Source organism: Convolutriloba macropyga, chromosome 5, assembly GCF_964194025.1.
Source record: "Convolutriloba macropyga chromosome 5, txConMacr16.3, whole genome shotgun sequence".
Lineage (NCBI taxonomy): Eukaryota > Metazoa > Xenacoelomorpha > Acoela > Convolutidae > Convolutriloba > Convolutriloba macropyga.
The window spans coordinates 63,606,413-63,632,360 of NC_134472.1; the positions used below are offsets into that span (position 1 = coordinate 63,606,413).

Sequence of the window (25,948 nt, forward strand, 5' to 3'; positions counted from 1 at the left end):
TCTCCCACTCTTGACCCAGGGGCTGTTCTTCCCAAGTGACTGAATCCGTTTCTACTCACGTGAGCACTCATCTGGCCCTGGTGAGGCAACGTCACCTGTAACAGACAGAAAAATGCTAGGACCTTTTGCGGGCCCACCCCCACCCCATTACGTTATTATCCCTTGACTGAATTCTATTAGTGTTCATGCAGGAAATCAAATTTGAGTTTAAGGCCAATTGGAGGTAAGGTGAAGGTGTAGCAAGTAAATTGGGCTCTTTCCCATTGAAGCCCCCCCCCACGCAATTATAGCCCCCATTATGGTTTAATTACCATGCTGGGGGGGGCTATACGTTATCTGACCACAAAGCTTGGGGGGAGGGCTATACTGGAAAGACCCGCAAACTGTACTCGTAAATTTTGAGATACTGGTTCGAATCCAGCATCAACTAATTTTAGCACACCTGTTTATACTTAGGATCTATTCTGTTTCGTCCGCTCCCCTCACCTGCTCCCCCCCCCCACTCACATGCTATTTTTTAAATAGTAACGTGCTACATAGCAAAAACATAGTGCATAAAAACACTTTGGGACAGAGTAGGTCTTACACTTCTAATTATCGTGACAGATATCAACAGTTTTCACATAAATCAATTTTCAGTGATAAAGAATTTTCGGATCGGATCTATTCTACACCCCCCCCCCCTACGCTTAGTGAGCATAAATCTTGTATGACCCCCAGTCGCACGTGCTATTTTCTTACATAGTAACGTGCTATATAACAATATAATGTGTAACTGAGGATCATAAAAAACTGGGGGGGGGGGGGGACGGAATAGATCGGAATTTTCGGATCTTTTCCGTTTGTGCCCCCCCCCCAGTACGTTATACTCCCCTAGTTACAGAGCACGGCCATTACATAGTCCATCAAGAGCACGGCCATTACATAGTGAATCACCATGTAAAAATATGGCACGTGCGTCTGGGGGGGGTTCAAATAATTGAAGAACAATTGTACATTGTACAATTTGTCGATAATGAATATTACCACACGGTTGTTATCGCCACCGAGAAGTTACCAAACTCCGAGGCGAAGCCGAGGTGTTATGATAACTTCGAGGGCGATAACAACCGTGTGGCAATTTTTTTTAACACCTGTTGCGATCATTTCAAAATTGAACACATTCTTATTGGTTTTTCATTTTGATTTTTTGTGGACAATTACATTTTCAAAGGTAAGTGATATTTCTTCGGATCTGTTCTTTATTTTGTCCTCATGCACCCCCCCCCCCATCCTCCCACACACAGATACACACACAGACAGACAGACACAGACACAGACACACACACACACACAGAGAAACACACACAGAAACACACACATAAACGCACACTCACACACACACGTACACACGAACCCCAGCACACACGCACGCGCGCGCACACACAAACATACACGCACGCACACACACAAACACGCACACACTTACTTACAAACACGCACATAAACACACACACGCACACACACACACAACCACAAACACAAACGCACACACATACACCACACTCAACACACACCACTTACACACAAACCACAGGCACACACCACACACACACGTGCACACACACAAACACACGCACACAAACAAACAAACGAACAGACACGAACGCACACAAACACACACGCACGCACACACTTACAAACACACACACACACTTACACACACAAAACCAAACACACACGCACACACGCACCCACACAACCACAAACACACACGCACATACACTCACTCACGCACACACTTACACACACACACAACCACAAACACACAGGCGCACACACACACGCACGCACACACACTCACGCTTACACACTTACAAACACACTAATAAACACACACCCACACGCACACACACGCGCACACAAACTTACACACACACTTACACACACGCACACGCACAGGCACGTACACCCACACACACACACACACACGCGCAAGCACTTGCACATGCACGCACACACACAACCACAAACAATACACACACACACACCACTTACTCAGGCACGCAGACACGCGCACACACACAAACACAAACGCACGCACACAGTTACAAACACACACACACTTACACACACAACCACAAACACACGCACCCACACTCACTCACGCACACACTTACACACACAAAACCAAACACACACGCACCCACACAACCACAAACACACACGCACATACACTCACTCACGCACACACTTACACACACACACACACAACCACAAACACACAGGCACACACACACACGCACGCACACACACTCACGCTTACACACTTACAAACACACTAATAAACACACACCCACACGCACACACACGCACACACACACAACCACAAACACACACGCACACACTCACGCACAAACTTACACACACACACTTACACACACGCACACGCACAGGCACGTACACCCACACACACACACACGCGCGCAAGCACTTGCACATGCACGCACACACACAACCACAAACAATACACACACACACCACTTACTCAGGCACGCAGACACGCGCACACACACAAACACAAACGCACGCACACAGTTACAAACACACACACACTTACACACACAACCACAAACACACGCATCCACACTCACTCACGCACACACTTACACACACACACACTTACACACACACACAACCACAAACACACACACATACGCACAGGCACGCACACACACACACACACACGTACGCACAAACACGCACACACACACACACACACGCACAGATACACACAACAGACACCAAACACCACGCACAAGTTTTTTTAGACTACAAGTTTATCAAACTGTTTCCATTATTAGACCTCGAGTTTATCACCACTCTTTTATCGCCACTGTTTAATTAGTAGCAGTGGCGATGAAAAAGTGATAAACTCGTAGTCTAATGCTGAAGTCTTTTTCCAGTATCGATCAGGCATTAAAATTTATTACACTGGCAGTTTATTTAACTGTTATTATCGCAACAGGGGTTGATTAATGAATATTACCACACGGTTGTTATCGCCACCGAGAAGTTATCAAACTCCGAGGCGAAGCCGAGGTGTTATGATAACTTCGAGGCCGATAACAACCGCGTGGTAATTTTTTTAATCAACACCTATTGCGATCATTTCAAATTCGAACACAGTTTTATTGGCTTTTCATTTTTATTTTTGTGGACAATTACACTTTCAAAGGTAAGCGATATTTCTTTGGATGTTCTTCGTTTTTCCTCATGCGCCCGCCTCCCACACACACACACACACACACATACACACAGAGACACGCACACACACGCGCACACACACGCAGGCACGCACAGACGCACCCAAGCACACACACACGCACGCACGAAGGCACACACACACACACACACACACACACACATACGCACAGGCACGCACACACACACATGCACGTACGCACAAACACACACACACACACGCACAGATACACACAACACACACACCAAACACCACGCACAAGTTTTTTTAGACTACAAGTTTATCAAACTGTTTCCATTATTAGACTACGAGTTTATCACCACTCTTTTATCGCCACTGTTTACTTAGTAGCAGTGGCGATAAAAAAGTGTAATAAACTCGTAGTCTAATGCTGAAGTGTTTTTCCAGTATCGATCAGGCATTAAAATTTATTACACTGGCAGTTTATTTAACTGTTATTATCGCAACAGGTGTTGATTAATGAATATTACCACACGGTTGTTATCGCCACCGAGAAGTTATCAAACTCCGAGGCAAAGCCGAGGTGTTATGAAAACTTCGAGGCCGATAGCAACCGTGTGGTAATTTTTTTAATCAACACCTGTTGCGATCATTTCAAATTCGAACACAGTTTTATTGGCTTATCATTTTTATTTCTTTGTGGACAATTACACTTTCAAAGATAAGTGCTATTTCTTTGGATCTGTTCTTCGTTTTTTCCTCATGCGCCCGCCTCCCACACACACACATACACACACAGAGACACGCACACACACGCGCGCACACACACGCACGCACGCACAGACGCACCAAAGCACACACACTCACGCACAAAGGCACACACACAAATACACACACACGTGCACACAGGCCCCCACATACACGCGCGCGCGCACATGTACGCACTCAAGCACACGCACCTACAAACGCACACGCGCATGCGCACACACCACAAACACACACACACACACCGCAAAAAGCACACACATACCACCTACACAAACACACATGCGCACACACGCACCCACACACGCACACACACAGAGAGACACACACATGCACATACATACGCTTACACACACACAAACACACGTACCCACGCACGCACACAAACACACACACACGCACGCACACACTTACAAACACACACACACACACACACACACACGCACAAAACCACACACACGTACACACACAACCACAAACACACACTCACTCACGCACACTTACACAAACACAACCACAAACACACACACACGCACAGGCACGTACACATACACACACGCACGCGCACGCAAACACACACTCACGCTTACTTACACACTTACAAACACACTAATAAACACACCCACACACACACGCACATGCACACACACACAACCACAAACATCACAGACACACACACACACACACCACACACACAGACCACACACACACCACACGCACATAACCACAAACACACACGCACACACACTCACTACCGCACACTTACACACACACACACAAACACACACTTACACACACACACAACCACAAACAAACACACACACAGGCACGTACACACACACGCTTACACACTCAGGCACAAACACACACACACACACTAACACAAACGCACGCGCGCACACACACAAACACAAACACGCACGAACAGACACGCACGCACACGCGTACGCACACAAACACACACGCACGCACACACTTACAAACACACACACAACCACAAACACACGCACCCACGCACACTTACACACACACACAACCACAAACACACACGCACGAACACACGCGCGCGCACACACACACAAACACACGCACACACAAACAAACATAAACGGGCAGACACGCACGCACACACGTACCCACACACACACGCACGCACACACACACAACCACAAACACACACGCACACACACACTCACTACCGCACACACTTAAACACACACATTTACACACACACCCAACCACAAACAAGCACATACAGACACACAGGCACGTACACACACACAAACATGCACATGCACACACACACAACCACAAACATCACACACACACACCACACACACACAGACCACACACACACCACACGCACATCACACACACACAGACCACACACACACACACCACACGCACATCACACCACACTCAGCATACACCACTTACACAAGCACGCACACACACAAACGCACACACACACACAAACACGCACGAACAGACACGCACGCACACACGTACGCACACAAACACACACGCACGCACACACTTACAAACACACACACACACACACACACACACTTACACACACAACCATAAAGACACACGCACCCACGCACTCTTACACTCACACAACCACAAACACACACGCACGCACACTCACGCACACTCTTACACACACACACAACCACAAACACACACACACGCGCACAGGTGCGCACACACACACGCACGTACGCACAAACACACACACACAGATACAAACAACACAGACACCAAACACCACGCACAAGTTTTTTTAGACTACAAGTTTATCAAACTGTTTCCATTATTAGACTACGAGTTTATCACCACTCTTTTATCGCCACTGTTTAATTAGTAGCAGTGGCGATAAAAAAGTGTGATAAACTCGTAGTCAAATGTTGAAGTGTTTTTCCAGTATCGATCAGGCATTAAAATTTATTACACCGGCAGTTTATTTAACTGTTATTATCGCAACAGGGGTTGATTAATGAATATTACCACACGGTTGTTATCTCCACCGAGAAGTTATCAAACTCCGAGGCGAAGCCGAGGTGTTATGATAACTTCGAGGCCGATATCAACCGCGTGGTAATTTTTTTTAATCAACACCTGTTGCGATCATTTCAAATTCGCTTTACACACACACACACACAAACACACACACACAAACACACACACAATCACTCAAGGACGCACACCCACGCACAAACACACACCACACACACACACACACCACACAGACACACACACACACACCACACACACACACACGCACACCACACACACACACACCCACACCACCTACACACCACACACACACACAGATCACACATGCACCACACAAAAAAGCCACACGCAAGCACACCACACTCTCTCACACACACCATACACTGCACACACCACACACACACACAACACACCAAACACCACACACACACACACACACACACACACACACACACACAACACACACACACAACCCACTAAACACCACACACACACACATACACACACACACACACACACACACGCACACACACACACACACACAACACACACACACACACACCACACAAGTTTTTTTTAAACTACAAGTTTCTACAATTTTATCAAAATGTTTCCATCATTAGACTACGAGTTTATCACCATTCTTTTATCGCCACTGTTCACTTGTTAACAGTGGCGATAAAAGAGTGATAAACTCGTAGTCTAATGCTGAAGAGTTTTTCCAGTGTCAATCGGGCAATAAAATTTATTACACTGGCAGCTTATTTAATTGCTGTTATCGCAACAGGTGTTGATTAAATGCATTTTTCAAAGCACGTGCCTCTATTTCTAACTAGAATATTGAAAGCAAGAGTTAACAGCTCTGACAACCACGTTAAGTAATGTCGGACGCCAAGGGGAGTTCAGAACGTCGAAGTACTACTCACGAAAAGCGACGCCGAAGGAGCGACCGAAAGCGAGAGTCACATGTCAACAGTTATCAGACAGATTATCGTCCACAGGAGGAAGAACAACCGGGAGGTTCATATGGAGAAGAGCAGAGTGGGTTTGGAGTCTTACCGTATCCTTCCGATCAGCAACAGTCCGTGGGGTACCCACCGCCATCATCCGGACAATATCAACAGCAGCAGCCGGGTTTCTATCCTCCCCCAAGTCCCAACCAACAATCCCCTTACCCCCCAGGGGGATATTACCCACCCCCACAGCAACCCGGAGGATACCAACCTCCACCACAACAACAGCAACCACAAGAGGGATTCTATTCGCCTCCTGGTTTGCATGTTACAGACTTCAATTAAATCTCTGCATTTACTCGAATGGATTTTCTGTCTCCGAGCAATTGAGACCTCTTCGCAACTAGCGGAGAAGCTAATAAAAACGGGTTCCCATTAAAGCCCCCTCCCCCTTATGGCATGTTAACAGTCTTTCGATTATACCCTTCCCCAGCGTAGTGGTCAGATATCGTTTGGTCGCCCCAATCACCTAAAATATACTATATTGGTGACTATAAATTCAAGAAAAAGGGGGCTATAATGGGAAAGCCTAGTATATTTTCACGCGGTAGTAGCAAATGCCACTGGAATGCATAAATATTGAAAAATGCTGGGATCTAATCTGTTCTCCCCCCCCCCCCCCCCCCCCCAAGCTTAGTGAGTATAAATCTTTTATGACCCCCAGGCGCACGTGCTATTTTTTACATAGTAACGTGCTATATAACAAGATATAATTTGTAACTGGGGGTTATAAAAAAAACACTGGGGGACGAAACAGAAGAGATCCAAACGCTGAATGGCCCACTCTGAATGGTGTGCACGTGAATTGTGTGCTCACGTGGGAGTTTCACTGCCTATTTGTTGGAAGATTAAGTTGAAACTATGTAGGTCAACAAGGTGGCTACCCTCCTCAGTCAACTCAAATGCAACCAGCACCCATGCCACAACAACAACAACAAGGTCCTGTAGTACAATGGATGCCAGCACCCACCCCACAAGGGGGCAATGTTCCACCTGGTCTAGAGTACCTGACCTACTTGGACCAGCTGTTAGTACACCAGGTGGTGGAGTTACTGGAAGCATTCACTGGCTGGGAGACGGACAACAAGTACGTCATTAAGAACTCAATGGGGCAGCAATGTTACTACGCATTTGAGGAATCAGGCTGCTGTGCTAAAATGTGTTGCCACCACAAACGCGAATTTACTATGAAGGTACTCAAAAGCAAACATAAAACACTGGCAATAGGAACTGTCTGCTTTCCCCCGTCAGGCTCGCTCCCTTCAAGCTTAAGGAGCATAGAGAAAGTCGCAATTACCGTAAATATAACATACGGGGGGGGGGGTAAAATAGGGAAAAGCCCAAGAATTAAGAGAAGTGAATTTACGTTCGTTCAGGTGGTAGACAACACTCAGCGAGAGGTAATAAGATGCAGGAGAGAGTGCAGGTTTTGTGCAGGAGACTGTTGCTGGTGCAGGTGCTGTTCATGCCAGCAGGATGAGATAGTGGTGGAGGCACCCCCTGGAACAGTGGTGGGGAGAGTACACAGCATATGCTCAGGGTGGAAACAAACTTTCTCTGTCAAATTGGGAGATGCCAGCAATGCAGATGGGGGAGGGGGATCTGACGAGGAGGTTTTCCGGATTATAGGCAAGTTGCTCACGTCATAAATTGGACCAACTACGTCCAATGCGCTTTAAAAATTAATTGGAAAAACTTGTTATACGGATACCATGGAGATCGGTTTTGCAAACTTAAAGGTCAATGCTTAATCTTTTGCTTCGGAGTTTACAATGTTCTGCCTGTTTTCTTCGCACTAATTTGAGAAGGATAACTTTGCTATTTGGACTGTTTTGTCTATCTAGACTATTTTGCGTGGGCACAATCAATCCAAATTGCGTAATGTGTTTACAGTTTTTATTTGATTTACCTGTTTTGTTTTTTCTCATCCAGAAGATTTTCAGTCCAATAATTGATAAAGCTAATTAGAACAGGAAAATAAGGAAGCTTTTAGTTGTGGTTCCCTTATACCTCCACTATGCGGGGACGGGGCGGTGGGTGGATGTAAGTTATATGCCCGGGGGCTAGAATGAGAGAAGCCAGTGTGTTGTGTGTAGGCCCCTGTTGTATCAGCAAGCCCTGCATCTGCATGTGTAGTGATGTTCCCTTTGTGATTGAGAGTGCTGCCTCTGGTGACGAAGTGGGCAAACTAGTCAAACAGTACTCTGGACTCCTCAAAGAAATGCTCACAGATGCTGATAACTTCAGGTAACACATGGGCAGCAACCTTCTTATACAGTGAGGTCACGTTGAGTATACTATGCCCGAATTGAGCGTTGTCAAATTAGCTATTAGGATGAATCATGCCGCAATGATTCACGACCTCGCTAAATAGGTTGCGGGAAGCATGTCAAACACCCCCAACACGACCAGGTTGCAATCATGTTGCTCACTACTATCGCATGTTGCAGCATAAGCTTCCCTGCAGACCTAGACGTGCGCCTCAAGGCTGTGTTACTGGGTGCAGTGTTCCTGGTAGACTTCATGTATTACGAGAACAGGGGAGACGATGGCAACAAAAACTTCGAGCAGCGCAACCACGGCATGTTCAAAATATGACACTACTTGTCGAGGTTTCAGTCATATCAAGTAGTGTCCATGCAACTATGCTCACAGTAGCTTAACCATTCAAGCTTAATTAACTATTCAAAAAAAGTTCTGTTTAAAGCATTTGTTCGCAACACTTTGCATCTTGCGTCAAGAGTCAATTAAGAAGACATAAAACTAAACAGAAAACTTGTTGCAACTGCGTTAAAAAAAACTCGAGAATTTTGAAAAGATCAGTTGAACATAGTAATTAAGGCTAACCTCGAAAACATTACCCATCATGGGTAACTGGAGTTGTGCCCCGGGGGAGGGGTAGGGCCACTGGTCGATGGAATGGCAGGCCACTTCTAGAGACAGCTCCCCATTTCTGAAGAAGTCCTCACCAATGACACTGACTACTTCCAGCCACAGAGACACAAAGGGCAAAGGAGACAACACCACCACTGACTGAAACAAACCAGTACCTTAACTATCCGCAGTAATTACTCCTTTGATTTTTGAGATCATACGTTAAAATGATAATTCATTGACCTTAAATGATACTGTACCCAGATATTTTGAATCCTAGGAAGTGATCAATGAAAACGAGGTAGAGTGTTTTGAAATCGACTAAAACATTTCAAGAAACCGCATCTTAGTCAATGAATATAATAGCTACAAACTCAAGCCCATAAACTGACCAACTGTAGAATTTAAAATTCAGCTAAGGTGGTTCGGGGCCTTAGCCTCCAAATTCCAACAAGTTTTGAAAATAATTCTTAAGTATTGTTTTTCACTAAGTTAGCCCTCTAGGCGACTTTAATTCTCTTTAAGACCTTCTGCCTTAACTAACTTATAAAAAACAGGCACAATCCTATACTTAGAAAAAGTTAACTTACACCAGCTAAGTTCTAGTACTTATGCCTACTGAAAAAATTATATCAAGAACAAGCCGAAATCTAACTTCGAACTCTCTGTTTTACCAACAGAAAGGAGAGATTTCACTTCAAAATTAAATTGAAAAGCTCTGAAAATCTACAAAAATCAAGCGGTATATATACTCCACAAAAGTAAATAATAGAGATATAATCAAGTCCGATTTCTTTTTATAAACTAATCTTATGCGAAAAAGTCCCAAAAAATCACATGGTTGAATTAAGTTTACGCTCAATTTGGTAAGTAACCTCTAATTTGAGCTGAGAAATCTTAAGTTTCATTAAAGGTTCTAAATCCGTTCAGTTTAGACAAAGTCAGAATTGTCTTTTTTAATACAAATCAATATTTGTTCAATAAACCGCTTAAACAGTTCTAACTTACTTAGCCATTACTCTTTCATTATAATTTAATTCGCAACTTCTGAGAAATAACCCAAGGTTAGTACCTTGCTATAATTTATTAAGTTTTCTTAAATTTTCTTAAGATATCTTAAGATAAAAATTCCAATTCTACACCAACAAAACCCTGCGCTAATGGCCATTGAAAATTGTTACCTCTGCAATAAAGCAGCAAGACAGCAAAAACAACGACAATGTGCAGAACTCAGAAATAAATGAAAAATTTCTAGAACAAAGTGTCAAAGTTATACTGCAATCAACTCAGATCAATAAATAGATTCAGTTAAGCTTCGTTAGCAACCCATCAGGCCTGTCATTATTTGGATTGAATGAAAACAACATAACCGACTAATATCGGGCAAAATGCTCTCAAACGACCAGCGAGCGGTTGGGTTAGGCTAGCTTTAGTTAATTGAAGGGCCGTGAGGTGAGCGCAGCGGGGGAGGGCGTGCACCGCAGCGCGGGGGGGGGGGAAGGAGGGGTAGCAGTGGGAGTGTATCTTTGGCTGCACGGGGCCCTTATGGCCTGAACGATGCGCAGTGGTGGTGATTGGGGGCTGATTTTGGGGCGGGGTGGGGGATCAATTTCTAAGAACCACCTTCACGCCATAAATATAAGTAGCAAAACAGTTTCTGTGAGTGATGTACTTGCAGACTATTGAGCTGAAAGTCGTTAAAAAAACTTAATGCTCACTGGGCGCTACCTCTTTATCCTGTTTCAGAGGACGAAGTCAAATGGGTCCGACAAATATCAGCAATCGGTCAAGCAAAAAAATCGCATAAGACCAGAAGGATTATTATAATGGCTAAAAACTTCGTTTGAGAGCAATTAGCAATGATTTTCTAAAAAGTGCAAATTAAGTCAATTATTATTAAACATTTCTACTATGATTCAGCGTTGACGAGGGTATTAGATGATGACATCGCCACATAACAGCAACTGAAGTGCGGCGTCAACAAAAGAGTTAAGGAGAGAGAAGGAGATAGTGTGAGAGAAAACGTGAACGAAAGAGAAGGAAAGAAACCACAACAGAAACAGAGAGAGAGAGAGAGAGAGAGAGAGAGAGGGAGAGAGAGAGATAGGAATACTTTCCATGAAGAGAATCGACTCTTCCTGTTTCCTAGTCTTGTAATTAAATCTTATAGAAAAAACTGGAAAAGGCAAAATTTTAAAAGTTTCCAGATTTCGCTGGGAAAAATGTTTGACACCATTTTTTGGCACCGGAGTTCTGTAATTTAACCCATCTGCCAGACTTGGAAAGTTTCGTTGGCCAAAAATGATCGTTAAACTCAAAGGACAAAAAAAACTAACATTTTAAAAACAATAACAGACTTAAAATTTTTTCGAAAAATCGTGATAATATTATTTTCAGAACCATTTGATTGTCTCAGGAGACTATCCAGTATCCCTGTTTCAAGCCTTAAATAGTTTCATTGGCTCATAAAGATCCAAAAACTTAGAACAAGCTTATAATTTTCTGAAAAAAAACAATTATCAAAAATTGCTATAACTCGAGTCAACGAAATATTGATAACTATTCCATTAACTCTTAGAAACTATGCAGCAGTTTATAATCAAACCTTGTAGGAAGTCCGTGGGGCCCTTGGAGTCTAAACAGCGGAAAAAAAAACAAACTTCAATTTGCAAACAGTTAAAATGTTTTTTTTATTAAAACCGTAATATTTAAACCTTAAAAATATTCCAATACATCTAAAAACTATGCAGGAAGCTATTTTTAAACCCTAGATGAGTTATTTGGCTCATGAGGCTTGAGAAACCTAAAAATTGAAAAAATTTCAAAAACTTCGAAAAAATTGCAAGTTTTAAAAAAATTGCTAAAATTTGTGATATTAAAATGTTAGAAACTATTTCATGGCCAATACAAAATTCCCAGTAACTGATTATCGAACCATAAGTGGAAGTTTCTGGCCCCTGGGGCTTCAAAAACCTGAACAATGACAATGATAAAAAGTTTTGTCGAAAACAGGTAACATTCGTGATGTTGAACTTTGACAAACATTACTTCCAGAAATTATGCAGTAACCAATTATTGAACTCCAGAGGAGGTTCTTTGGCTCTTGAGGCAGGAGAAACCTAAAAGACAAATTTTCAAAAAGAACTTTAAAAAATTGCGAGTTTTATTTTAAAAAATTGCTTAAATTTGTTATATTAAAAAGTTGGAAACTAGTCGAAGGCCAAAAAACTGTTCAGTAAGTTAAAATCAAACCCATAAGGCAGTTTTCTGGCCCCTTGGGCTGGAAAAACTTAAATAATGACAATAAATGTCAAAAAATGAAAGAATTTTTGACAGTAAATGGTAAAATTCGTGATGTTAAAATCTTAAAAAACATTTCTTTACATCTAAAAACTAAGCAGTAACACTAGAGGCGGTTCCTTGGCTCTTGAGGCTGAGGAAACGAAAAAAGACAAAATTTTTCAAACAGCTTGAAAAAAATTGCAAGTTTTATCAATGCAAAAATTTATGGTATTAAAAAGTTGAAAACGATTCCATGGCCAAAAAAATTTTCCCAGTAATGTATTGTCGAACTTTATGGGAGATTTTCTGGCGCCTGGGGCTGCAAAAACCTGAATAATGTAGAAAAAATGACAAAAATTGAACGTTTGTCAAAAGAGGCTAAAATTCAAGATGTAAAAATCATGCAAAATAAAAAAAATGCTAAAATTTGTCATAAACTAAGCAATTGAAGGACTACTAAACGCGGCGAAGGGCCTCTAATGAGACTTAATGTCCACTGGTTGCTACCTGTTTATCCTGTGCCTCTAATGAAACTTAATGCCCGCTGGGCGCTACCTGTTTATCCCGTTTTTAGGGACGAAAAGTCAAATGCGTCAGACGAAAAATCGGTCAAGCAAAAAAATCGAAAGACCAGCAGGACTAGTGTAGTTGCTAGGAACTTCGTTTGAAAGCAATTAAGAAGTAAAAATACCGGCGAAACTCAAAAAAAAATTCGGTAAGATTATTTGGAAAAACTACCTTTTCAAGTACCGAAACCTGTTAAAGCAACCAATATAACTAAAATTCTAAATCACGCAATACATTCCATTACATCCAAAAAATATGCAGTAACCTATTATCAAACCCTTGAGGAAGTTCCCTGACACCTAGGTCCGAAAAAACTTTTAAAGAGTGACAAACTTTTTCAAAAATTTTGGAAAAATTGCAAGTTTTAAGAAAAACATTCATAAAATTTGTGATATTAAAAGCTGGAAACTAAAGCATGGCCAATAAAAAATGTTCAGTAACTTATAGTCAAACCCTTAAGGAAGTTCTCCGGACCCTCGGGCTAGAAACACTTCAATAATGACAATAAATGTCAAAAAAATTGAAGGAAAGTTTTGTCAAGAATTGCTACAGTTCGTGGTGATAAAGAATTGAAGAACAATTCATTACATCTAGAAACTAAGCAGTAACATATTATTGAACACTAGAGTCGGTTCGTTGGACCTTGAGGCTGAGAAAACCCATAAAAAATGCTAAAATTTGTCATAATAAAATGTAAGAAACTATTTCATGGCCAATAAAATTTTCCCAGTATTTCATTATCGAACCATAATTCAGATTTTCTGGCCCCTGGGAAATCAGAATATTTTCCAAAATGACTAAAACATTGCAGCTATTGTCAAAAAAGTGCCAAAATTCGCGATGTTTAAATCTTGAAAAACATTCCATTACATCCAGATACTATGCAGTAACCAATTATCGAACCCTAGAGGAGGTTCCTTGGCTCTTTAGGCTGGATAAACCTAAAAAAGGACAAAAATTTTCAAAAATTTCGAAAACGTTTTGTTAAAAAAAATTGCAAAAACTTAAGATAGTAAAAAGTTGGAAACTACTCCATGGCAAATAAGAAATGTTCAGCAACTTATTATCAAACCCAAATTTTGTCAAAAAATGTGATGTTAAAATGTTGAAGACCATTGTATTACCACTAAGAACTATGCAGTAACTTATCATCAACACCTAGGGCTGAAAAAATCTCCAAATATGACAAGCTTTCAAAAAATTTTAGAAAATTAGTAAAAATTTGCGTTTTTATTTGGAGTACCAAAACATATAGCTCTTAAAACGGTCAAAAAGTACTTATGTCATGCGAAATCGCTTATCAACTTTCACCAGTCTCAATTTTCGACTGGAAAAATGAAAAAAAGACGAAAAAAAACACGAAAAACTGCAACATTTTGGGCTCAAAAACTCATTAAAACCTTTTAAATATGGCCTTCCCAGTAGCTTACCACACTAAGCAATTAAAGGACTACTAAACGCGGGGAAGGGCCTCTAATGAGACTTAATGTCCGCTGGTTGCTACCTAATTATCCTGGGCCTCTAATGAAACTTAATGCCCGCTGGGCGCAACCTGTTTAACCCGTTTTTAGGGACGAAAAGTCAAATGCGTCAGACGAAAAATCGGTCAAGCAAAAAAATCGAAAAAGACCAGCAGGACCAATGTAATTGCCAGGAACTTCGTTTGAAAGCAATTAAGAAGTAAAAATACCGGCGAAACTCAAAAAAATTCGGTAAGATTATTTGGAAAAACTACCTTTTCAAGTACCGAAACCTGTTAAAGCAACCAATATAACTAAAATTCTTAAAAAATTATCTTAATAACTGAACTAAAATACTGAAAAAATTCATCACTTCTTTATATAAAACAAATACATCCAACAACAAAAATCTTTCCTTTCTATGCAATTGGAAACATCAAGCTGCTCGCACATCAATACGCAAGCCAAGTCAGGATCACAAACTTCTATTTTTGAAGAAAAAAAAAACTGTAAGAAATTGGCGTCCAAATTTTCTCAACTAAAAAGTGTTTTATGCAAACAAATCAAATGATTTGGGAAAAAATTTGAGCAACAGGCAACATTTCACTTTAATCAAAGGAAACAGACAAACTAAAACAATGGCCAAAAAATTGCTTAAAAAGCTTAAAAATACGCAAAACAGCTGAAAAACTTCGAAAATTACTATACAACTTCAACTAATCACAGAAAAACTAATAAACTATCTGAACATGCTTTAAAATTATATTATTATTCTTGCCTATTCATACAACTGGACAAAAAAATCATTTCGGAAAAATTGAAAGCCGCACGTGAACGAAAAATTTTGCTCGCGAACAAAAAAATTTTACAGACCTCAATTTATCGGTATGAACAAAGACCACTCTCTTTTCGCTCCAACCTCCAATTTTGTGCCACACTTCATCCTCCAAAATTTTTCACGTGGTTCATTCATTTCTGCTTCAAAAATTACTCTGATAAACATAACCGACTAAACGTCGAAGAATTGCTCTCGTACGACTAGTGGGAGCTCTAATCAATTGCAGCCTGCTTCAGTCGTGGGGGGGGGGTAGCCCGAATGTGAAGAAAAAGTTCAATAGTGGGCTTCAAATAACCACGTTAGAGGCTAACATATACCACTATTAAAATTTAAAGTCAAAAATGGCACCAGTTTTGGCGCACTTTTCAGTTGACTTTTGGTATTAAATTGACGCCACTTGAGTTCAGCTGCTTGAAATTGTTATTGAGAGGGAACTTTAGATCACGCAAAACGCATAAACTCAAGGGCTTAAAAGTCACTCGAAAAGTCGAAACGGTTAAGCAAAACTTTTGCATAAAAAAGACACACGTTTACAATAATTGCTTCTTTACGAGAGCAATTAAAAATGATTTATAAGACACCTCCAATACTCCTCTTCGAGTCGTAGAAAGACAGCTCTCTAATAAAATTAGTTGGATTGTGAAAAAGGCGAGCGCCTATGCAATAGCCGTTGAGAGCCTGGAGGCGCCTATTAATCCATAATGCCGAAAACTGCATTGAAAACACGCCAGCAGGACCTATATAAATGCTACAATTCGTTGGAGAGCGATCAATAATGCGATCCAATAGCACAGGTGGCTTTCGGAAAACAGCTAAGAATTGCAATCGTAAATCTTTTCAAATCTTTCAATCAAAATGTTTTTAAATCTTTTATAAAATTCTCTGTATCGTCTACTATCTGAATTTAAATCCAATCTAAAAATGCTTATCGTGGCTAAACATTAACATGTTCATATTGCACACTCACAGCCTGGGAAATCAGATTTTTTTTATATAAATGACTGGTAAAATTACTGAACGTAAATTACGACCTCTTCCCTCCCTTCCACTCTTGACCTCTACGATATTTATAATGGCGTACCTTCTGGAAGTATCCTCTCTTTATGGAGGTGTCTTTCAGTTGTCTGAAGTGAACTGCTCCGTACAGGTAGTCCTGAAAGCCCTGAAACACACTCAACTTAACGAATGCAGAAAACTAAGTAATCCAGGTAGTTCAATGAACAACACCTCAACCCAGTGAAAGAAATCACACCTGTTAAAAAGAGTAAAATTGTCTGATGGGATTCGGATCTTAACATCGCAGAATACAATCGAAAGAAAGAGACTAAAAACATTTCACCCAAAATCAGTCATCAATTGAGAAATAGAGGAAGAAATGTGAGACAACTCCCTTACCGTCTGGTTCATTTCCTGTCAACATCGAAAAGTCTTCAAAAACGCTTATAAGTAAAACTAACCAACCTATGCTTCCATTTGTTTATAGTTTTGATTTGTGGGCGATTATTCTTTAATCACTTGTGATACAATTAAACACAATTTACTGTTTTGCTTAATAAAAAATAGATTTCTACCATAGTATTGTTGGAGCAGAGCTGCTTAAAATTTTCAATGAGAGAGCAATCATATCACGGAAAACATAAGAATTCAAGGACGCAAATGCCAGTCAACGGTCACCCGGTTTGCCCAACCAAGAATCAATTATGGTGGTCACCACCCCGTGCAGGCAAAAAATTTTCATTAAGATTTTTTGAAATATTTTGCACATGACTACAGTAAATATATCGAAATTCGTCCGAGGACAATTTAACCTCTAAGTTCATTTTCACTTTACTTGATATGTGACTGTGACTCCAATTTGACTATAAAATGGGGTACCTGGTACTTGTTGATGGCGTATACGTTGAAATGGTGTTTCTGTGCATTGGTTAGGGTTCGCATATGTTTGGATGTATGTCTGATTCTGAATGAGTACACTGTGTCTCCCATGCAGCCACTGTTAGAGTCAGGAAAGGAGAGGAAACACACATTGGATCTCTCTCTCCCTTCAAGGCTGATGTGGGGAGGGTAGATGTGCTACACCAAAAATAATCTAGTTATAATTCGTTACAGATAAGTAAGCAAACAGATTTTAGATGATACTTCACTAAACTGTTATTTTCCTACTCATTATGTAACCATCAGCTAGGGAACTTATTTAGGGATCCTGCTTTTGTAAATATTTCAAGTTTCGAATTTGCTAAATTAGCAAAAATTTAGCTCACTGATTGCACCTGTTTAAGCGCCAAGTCGGGAAAAAAACCCGTTTCGACTGGATCATGTTTTCATATCTCAAAAATTAACGATTACAAACAATAACAGTCAAATGAAATTTATTGGAAGATTCTTTTCCCCCTATTTGATTCCTGAACTGCTTTTCCACAAATGATATAGGACTGTCGAAAAATTCAACTCAACATTAGAGGAAAGTATAAAACATTACGGCAACTTTGTTCAGCATACCTCTATAGTTTGCCCGAGTTCGACGTCGAAAGTGACGACAGCAATGCAGTATATCCATTGATGCATTCTGTCCCAAGGAAGCTGTTTCTTATTATGAGTAATACTGTTACTGATAACACTGTTGCTACTGTTACCACTGCTGCTGTTACAGTTCACATCAGAAGCACCGACACTTGCTGCTCTGTTCAGTTCAGACACTGTCTCATTCTCACAATTAGAGGAATCCATACAACCAATACTCTGTTGCTCTTTTCCCTTTTCATCAACATTGTTGGTCAGTTCTACCTTTCTGTTTGAACTATTCACGCCGACATAACTCGGCACTGAATAAGTTCTGTCAAACTTGAGATCTTCGTAGTTGCTCAATTCTGATTGGCGAGCTTCACAAACTTCAGACACATTGCCATTGTTGTCATATTGCAAATTATCCGTTCTGTTTCTCTCAAGATTAAGCTCTTCCGTTAGTTCCAACTCTGAACTTGCTGTGGCATAAATGTCACCAGATCGTACGTTTTGTACAGAACTAACAGTCGAACTCAAAGTTTCATTAGGAAGGCTGTGTTGTTGTTGTTGATCGCCAAGAATAGCTTCAGACTGACTGTCTCCACTGTCATCCCCTTCAATAGACAACTGATCCAGGTTGAATTCCACATGCGAAGCCATAGAAGACGATCCCCGTTCCGACTCGGTTTCAACTTCATTGTTAACATCCTCCATATTTAAATGTACAATTGGCAAAAACAGTTGAAACTATTTAAAACAAACTAAAGAGATTTTTCATCAATCATCTGAGGGGATCAATTCGTTGACTGAAGTTTACATTCGTTTTGTTTGTTTAACCATCTATGGCATTACTCTGAAATATGGCACTGTTAGCACTACGATTAAGGAAATAGTCAAAAGACTTATTCACTCCCAACATAGCAAATGTCATATACATACATACGCGAACGATGAGAAGCTTGTATATCATTTGCCATATGGCGACAAATTAATCAGCCGTTCCAATTCAATATCATAAAACAAACTACTATAACTGATCGGTTAAGTCCATATTTCTGACCTCAAATTAACTGTCAAAAAAATCACTCGAATACGTGGTTTATTGAAAGTGAAAAGCCAAAACGCAACCATTCTGTGATGTCAATTAGCAATTGACATTTGACACAACTTAGATGTCTTGTTGAGGACAAAATTTCAGAACATAACCGACTAATGTCAGGCAAATTGCTCTCAAACGACGGGCGAGTGGTTGGCTTCGGTATTAGCCCACTGGGGCTTAGGGATGCTAGCATTGGGGGGAGGCGAGAGGAGTGGGGGGTTAAGCAATGACTGAGGGGGTCAAACTTATAACTAAGAACCGCCCCTCACACTCTGAAATTGTCTCCTCGAAATTTCGGTGATTAGGTGGGGGGTCTGTTGTTTAGATAAGTAGGGGTGACTTATATGGGATAAAAAATCTCAAAATGACCTCTTCGCCTTGAATATTACCAGCAGTTCCTAATAACTATAAGTCACAAACTAAGCTACTGTTAAAATCCGATCAACAATAAAAAAAAACGAGGTAAATGCTCGAATAGAAAGAACTCAAACAATTAATGAACAAACCTGCTTTCTGCTAAAAACATAGCCGGTAGAATACCAGAAACGATGCGAAGAGTCGTGAAATAAAAAACATTTTCAATTAATTCTACCTATTTCAGAAATATCAAAAGAAATACAAACATTGCAATATATAGTTGGAAACAACCAACTTTTAGTTAGAAATGTGGGCGGTGGCGTTGTTGGGGGTGGGGGGGGGGGGGTAGTAAGGTGAGTGGGGGTAGGTATGGGGGATAGTTACAGGTGGGAGGTGAATAGTTGTTGAAGGGGGTAGGTGGGGGGGTCTGTTTAGATTAGTACCTCTTCGCGCCTTTAATATTACCAGCAAGTCCTAATAACTATACATTACAAACTAAGCTATTGCTAAATGCCAATGTTCGAAAAGTCAACAATCAAAAACATAACCGACTAACGTCGGGCGAATTGCTCTCAAACGACCGGCGAGCGATTGGCTTAGTCAGTAGCTATCCACGGGGGGGGGGGGGAGGGGGGGGTGCACCGGGGGCTGATGGGGGGCAACACTGGGTTGGGGGAGGGGCAACAGCGCGGTGGGTGGAGGCAATAGTGGGGGTGGGGGGTCAACAGGGGGAGGGGGTGTCTCAACCTCTAAGAACCGCCCTTCACACCATAAGTATAAGTCTCAAAACAGTTTGAGCTGAAACAGAGCTGAAAGGCTCTAAGAGCACTTAATGCCCGCTGGGCGCTACCTGTTTATCCCGTTTTTGAGGACGAAAAGTCAAAAGCGTCAGACAGAAAATCGATCAAGCGAAAAATTGCATAAAAAAGACCGACAGGACTAATATAATTGCTACAAACTTCGTTTGAGAGCAATTAAACAGTAAAAACAGCAATCAAAATTCAAGTCATGAACAAAATTGTTCTAGCTAAAAAACCTTTAGAAAACCAATACTGCTCTTCGGGTCGTAAAAACCTGTAGAATCTCAAAAACTCCTCTTCGAGTCGTAAAACCTGTGGAATACCAATACTCCTCTTCGAGTCGTAAAAGGACCACATAACTAATATAATGGCTACAAAATTCGTTTGAGAGCAACAAAACAATTCATTGTGAATAACATCTTAAAGGAAGCAGCAAATCAATTAATGCTTTGCTTTAGGGAATCAAGATTTTCCTAACACGTATGCACCTAAAAACAGGAATTGCTTGGGCCGAAAATTGTTTGCAAAAAATCACTTTATTGCACAAATTTATTGAAAATTAGTAAACTAACAACGTAACAAATAATGATCCTTTCGGAACTATTTATAATCAAAAAACAAAAGCACAAATTTTGAAGTCAAACACACGCAAACGTGGGTTGAAGCATTAAGTGTTAATTTTTAATCATCAAAGTCACAACTATTCGCACAACTTCAAATCACACCTAAACTTAAACAAGCTATTTTCATTGGGAAGCATTACATAGCACAATTTATGTTAACAAGGTTTTTGGAACAAATTAGCCAAAATTATTTCGAGACAGTGACAGGCTGCTTTCGGCCAACGCAGATGTGCGGTCGGGTAGAGTCCGTTTTTTGACAGGATCCGCGGTGGGTTTGTCATCGTAGTCCAAAGGCGACGTCAAATCAACTGTACTCACTAATTTACGCGAGAACAGGAAGCCTCTGCTATTGCTTCTAATAGGTGTCGTAACAGTATTCACAATTGTACTCACCCGAGGATTGATTGAGTCTTTCGTCGTGTTCAAAGACTTCCCGGCACTTCCAGTCAAAGCTTGCGATACTTTCATGGAAGTCTTTTTGGCCACCTTTGAAATAGCCTTACCAATATTGAGGTTTGGACCCTCCGTGCTCAGCTCCAAGTTGAGCTCACTAGCTGGCATTATTGAGATCAGATTCTCAGAGTCTGTTCGCATTTGAGTGATGCTCATTTGCTCTGCAATCGTCTTTATAAATTGCACTTTATCAGAGGTGGTGTCGGTGACGTTGAATGCAAACAGTTTCTCGCAACTCTCAATTTGGGGCTTGTACACCAACGCAAAGGACGAAGAGGAAGCATCGTTGTTGCCTTCAATATCAACGATTCTCTTTACCTGGCCCAAGCTGATCACTGCCAAGTACTTGCAACTTTTGGTTTGAGGTGTTTTAGCTACGCCTGGACTTTTCATAGCTTTGCTTCTTTTCTTGGCCACCAAAAGACAGTCGGAAAACAGAAATAGGCAAAGTTGTTCAGTTCTTACAGTTATCTGACCAGATATCTCTACAGCATCAACACTCGCAACTAGTTGCCTGTGAGAGGATATTATAACTGCGGGGATATTTTCAATCGTATTTGCAATACTCAGCATTTCCAACCTGCTTTCGGTTTTCCTTTTGTCTTCATTTATATGACTCGTGACGCCTTTCAGCTTTTCAAGCGCCTCTTCAATGCATCTATGGTCAAAATGTGATTCGTCGGTTTTCTTCAACAGGTCTGTGACGAGTAGCAGAACACTTGGGAGTCTTTGAACAGGGCGTATGAATAGATCACTCAAACTTTGTCGACCACATTCAGGTTTCGTCGCTCTAACTTTGAGAAACGCATGAAATCTGGGATTTCCTTTGTCACATTTGTCCAGGGTCTCTTTAGCTATTTCGAAGAAGTTTACAAATGGTGGGTAGGATTTCTGCAGGTCGTCAATTGACTCTAGGAAAATATTTCCGATGGAGACGTCTTCTTTCCAGTTCTTCACAATATGGAACAATTTTGACTGGATCTTTGAATGGACAGCAAGCAGGTTGGGCAACTTGTCAAAAATAGTCTTTCTGTCTTCAATATCAATAAGCGAATTTCCGTTCGCCTCTTCGGCTTCCAAGGGTTCTTTGAATTCTCTTATGATTGTCTGTAAAATTTGCAAATAGTTCGTTTCAGTTTGGTACAATTCCATTATTATCTCATGTCGCTTAGTTTTCGGAATCAGTTGATTTTCTTCAGGTGTCGGCGTTGAGTTTCCACTGCTTTTTTCAATCACGACTTTCAATTTTGGCGTCGTAGGAGTACCACTTGTGGCTAAATCAAAGTCGGGCGAATCGTAAACAACAGACCCGCCTTCTCCAAAGCTGTCAACATTTAGAAGAGGAGCAGGTGACGCGGGCGAGTGATCATCTTGAGCTAACAAACTGAGATTGTCTTGCAGCCTTCGTCGCTTGGTTTTCTTTGAATTTGAGTTATTTCCACCAGATCGTGGAGTCTTGGCTTTTTGCAGCAATGGTGTATTAATTTTATCCACAAATGGAAACATTTCTGGCCTCGCAAATACTTGCATCTGAACACTGACCCAAAACCATTCTGCTCGAACAAAAACAGGCGATTCATTGGAGCTGGGAATTTCAGGAAGAGCCACAACATGAGCATCGTCTACCACAACCAAGGCCAAATTCTGATTACTTAGATCAACAACTTGGGCACCATTATCCTCAGCAATGTCCTCCATATGTCTTTTCTCTTCTTCTCCAAAACCATATATTGCCATTTTACAATTGTAAAATGCAGCCAGCTTATACTTTGACACGAATTCTTTCTCGAGTCCAGAAAATAGATGTTCGTCTTTCTGTGCCCAAGCTTGGTGAATCCATTCCGTGGACACAATTTCACACCCGAGCGACACGCCAAGTCTGTATTTTGACGAAAACGTGTTTGCTGCAACCAAATGCGTAACTTGTAATGACACATCAAATTTTACTCTCGCGCCCATTTTGATTGAGAACGAAACCAGCTGATCACGCTCAACTTCATCATAAAGTCCCGTAAAACAGATAACAGCACCTTCAAGAGCTAAACAGTAAACTGGCTTTCCAGGTGCGTCAAAAGTGCCCGGATGCATAGCTGCTTTGTACAACAAATACGGGGGTCCAATTATTGCTTGCTTTTTGGCTTGTCTAAGCTTTTTGTAATCGGAGCCTTCAAAGCTGCTGACCACAAAAACATCAATATTGCCAGCTTCTTCAAGGTCTTCAAATGTTCGACACAATACTGTATCCAGTCCCGCAATTTGGGCACCCTGTAAAATTTCTTTGTCATTGCAAAGATCGAGACCAACAACCCCCAGGGTTAAGGAGCAGTCGCTTTCATTCATTAGAGAGTATCTAAAAAACGGTGACAGGCAATGCTTGAGGGTACGGATATTAATTCATAGCTGTTTTTTTTTCTTAAAATAGTAAAAATTAAGAAGGCCCCTCACCGACACTGGGTGAATATTGGCTGGTCCGGTCCTCTCCCAGCACTACGTCTTTATGAAACGTTTTCAAATTCATTAATAAAATGAAAATATTACCCAAACATCAGTGGAAAAAATTAAAAACAAGAGAACTCTCGAAGACGAACTATAGGCAAAAGTAGAATAGATGAGTACGCATAGCGTAGTGATTTTTTCGCATAGTTCACTGTTAGCTGAGTCGTTTCTTTCCAATTTCCTTCAATTCAAAAAAGTCCCTATAATCTTATAGAGGATGGTCAGAAAGTACGACGCAGCAATTCACCTCCTATAAACATATAAAAACTTTGACAACAGTTTGACGCACCGCGATGTTGGTGAGGGTGATAAATTCTTAAGGACAATTAATCGAGCCTTACAAATCCATTCCAATTTTGCAGCGCGAGAAGTATAGAATGCTTTTGGACGAGGCCGAGAATGCCGAAGTTCTAATCGCCGAAAACTGACCATAAAACTTCTATATGCAAACTACAACCCTATATTGAGACTTTCATGTAACATTATATAAGGAAATACCGGTTGATTTTCTTGTGTGAGTGGTACACTATTTTTATTAGGCGGGGGGAATGTGAGTGTCACAAGTTTATAAAAAGGTCACAATAAACCTTAGGCTTCAACGTCAAAGATATAGTTCAAAAATTAATTTATTATTATAGGGGAAAGCGTGAATTCAGTTTAACGCGGTGGTACAACAAATTACAAATCAAATAGAAGCTAGCATTAAGAAAAGCACGTACATTCAAGGTACATAGAACAATATTAGCAGGAGTATATAATTTAAAAGGAGAAAAGCGTGAATTCAGTTTAACACGGTGGCACAACAAACAGTAACTATTAAACAGCTTCAGGAAAAGACATATAATAGCAATGTATGGAAAATCAGACGACAGTAATAATCATCGCGTCCAGAAACTAAAATTATTTGAGCTTTCCCTCCTCTATAATGGCCCCTAATGATAATTCGGTTAGTTCAGCTTTTTTTAAATCTTTGCAGCCCCTTATGCATAGGAGGCAGCTTCGTAGAAGTGCAATGCTTAACCTCGTCCGTATGTAACTAACAATATTGCTAAAACTCTCTTCTCGTTTGTGGCTCAATTTCTGAGCTGTAGTTGTGATGACTTTGTTTGTGTTGGGACTCGCTTCGCCAGTACATGAGAAGATCAGTGGCGTAAAGGAGCTCTGTTCAACCTCGACAATCCGCTTTTCATATTTCAGTTTCCTCAGTGATTCATGATACCTGTAAGCGTCCTTGGTGTTTTTGGACATGATTTGGCATGCGGATTGAAGACCTTGACGTCGAAGAAGGAACGGTGGAATCGTGACTCCCACAATCCATTTGCGTTAATGTCGAGTCGAGCCTCATCATCTTTGGTTACTGAGTTGCTTGCAAAGCTCTCGCCTTGAAGCAGAAGAAGTTTCGGCTCTATCTCTACATCATGGCAAACCTGATTCAACAACTCTCCGAAACTCTCACGGATTTCGTTATGCCTCAGGTGAGTATATCTTCCTTTCGGGCAGTGGAGGGAGTGTGCGATTCCCCATTTTTCTCCACATGCGCAATGTTCGGGTGTTCTCTTAAGGTCTCAAAGATATCTCAAACACAGCCCATCTCG

The 25,948-nt window shown here is 41.0% G+C and overlaps 3 protein-coding genes across 5 annotated transcripts in view; 1 reads left to right on the forward strand and 2 right to left on the reverse strand.

The window, feature by feature from the left end:
* LOC142339540 (protein DENND6A-like) overlaps window positions 1–19,411 on the reverse strand; it is a 53,101-nt gene extending 33,690 nt beyond the window's left edge. For 2 of the 3 annotated variants that reach the window (XM_075389650.1, XM_075389648.1), the window contains exons 1-6: window positions 18,523–19,411; window positions 17,899–18,096; window positions 17,419–17,433; window positions 17,105–17,185; window positions 9,850–10,035; window positions 1–95 (exon numbers count right to left, since the gene is read on the reverse strand). The exon at window positions 1–95 is cut by the window's left edge and continues 151 nt beyond it. In XM_075389650.1, coding sequence (XP_075245765.1) covers window positions 1–95; window positions 9,850–10,035; window positions 17,105–17,185; window positions 17,419–17,433; window positions 17,899–18,096; window positions 18,523–19,239 — 1,292 coding nt within the window. In that variant the 5' untranslated portion in view covers window positions 19,240–19,411. The remainder of the gene's footprint in view (window positions 96–9,849; window positions 10,036–17,104; window positions 17,186–17,418; window positions 17,434–17,898; window positions 18,097–18,522) is intronic. The other variant, XM_075389649.1, reaches the window with a different exon arrangement.
* Window positions 6,736–9,699, forward strand: LOC142339541 (phospholipid scramblase 2-like). The gene is made up of 5 exons (XM_075389651.1): window positions 6,736–7,261; window positions 7,870–8,195; window positions 8,379–8,631; window positions 9,099–9,249; window positions 9,453–9,699. Exons 1-5 carry the CDS (start codon window positions 6,871–6,873, stop codon window positions 9,598–9,600), a joined length of 1,269 nt encoding a protein of 422 aa, XP_075245766.1. The 5' UTR covers window positions 6,736–6,870; the 3' UTR covers window positions 9,601–9,699.
* Window positions 19,412–21,316: 1,905 nt separating the features above from the next.
* LOC142339542 (protein ECT2-like) lies at window positions 21,317–24,204 on the reverse strand. The gene has a single exon (XM_075389653.1). It carries the CDS (start codon window positions 24,195–24,197, stop codon window positions 21,582–21,584), a length of 2,616 nt encoding a protein of 871 aa, XP_075245768.1. The 5' UTR covers window positions 24,198–24,204; the 3' UTR covers window positions 21,317–21,581.
* Between the last annotated feature and the right edge of the window lie 1,744 nt (window positions 24,205–25,948).

What these genes read in the sequence shown, in the direction of transcription:
- LOC142339541 (XM_075389651.1), top strand. Translation starts at nt 6,871, where the DNA reads ATGTCGGACGCCAAGGGGAGTTCAGAACGTCGAAGTACTACTCACGAA. An exon ending in GGGATTCTATTCGCCTCCTG is followed by an intron (nt 7,262 to 7,869) that starts GTTTGCATGTTA and finishes GAAACTATGTAG; the next exon opens with GTCAACAAGGTGGCTACCCT. An exon ending in AACGCGAATTTACTATGAAG is followed by an intron (nt 8,196 to 8,378) that starts GTACTCAAAAGC and finishes ACGTTCGTTCAG; the next exon opens with GTGGTAGACAACACTCAGCG.
- LOC142339542 (XM_075389653.1), bottom strand. Translation starts at nt 24,197, where the DNA reads ATGAATGAAAGCGACTGCTCCTTAACCCTGGGGGTTGTTGGTCTCGAT.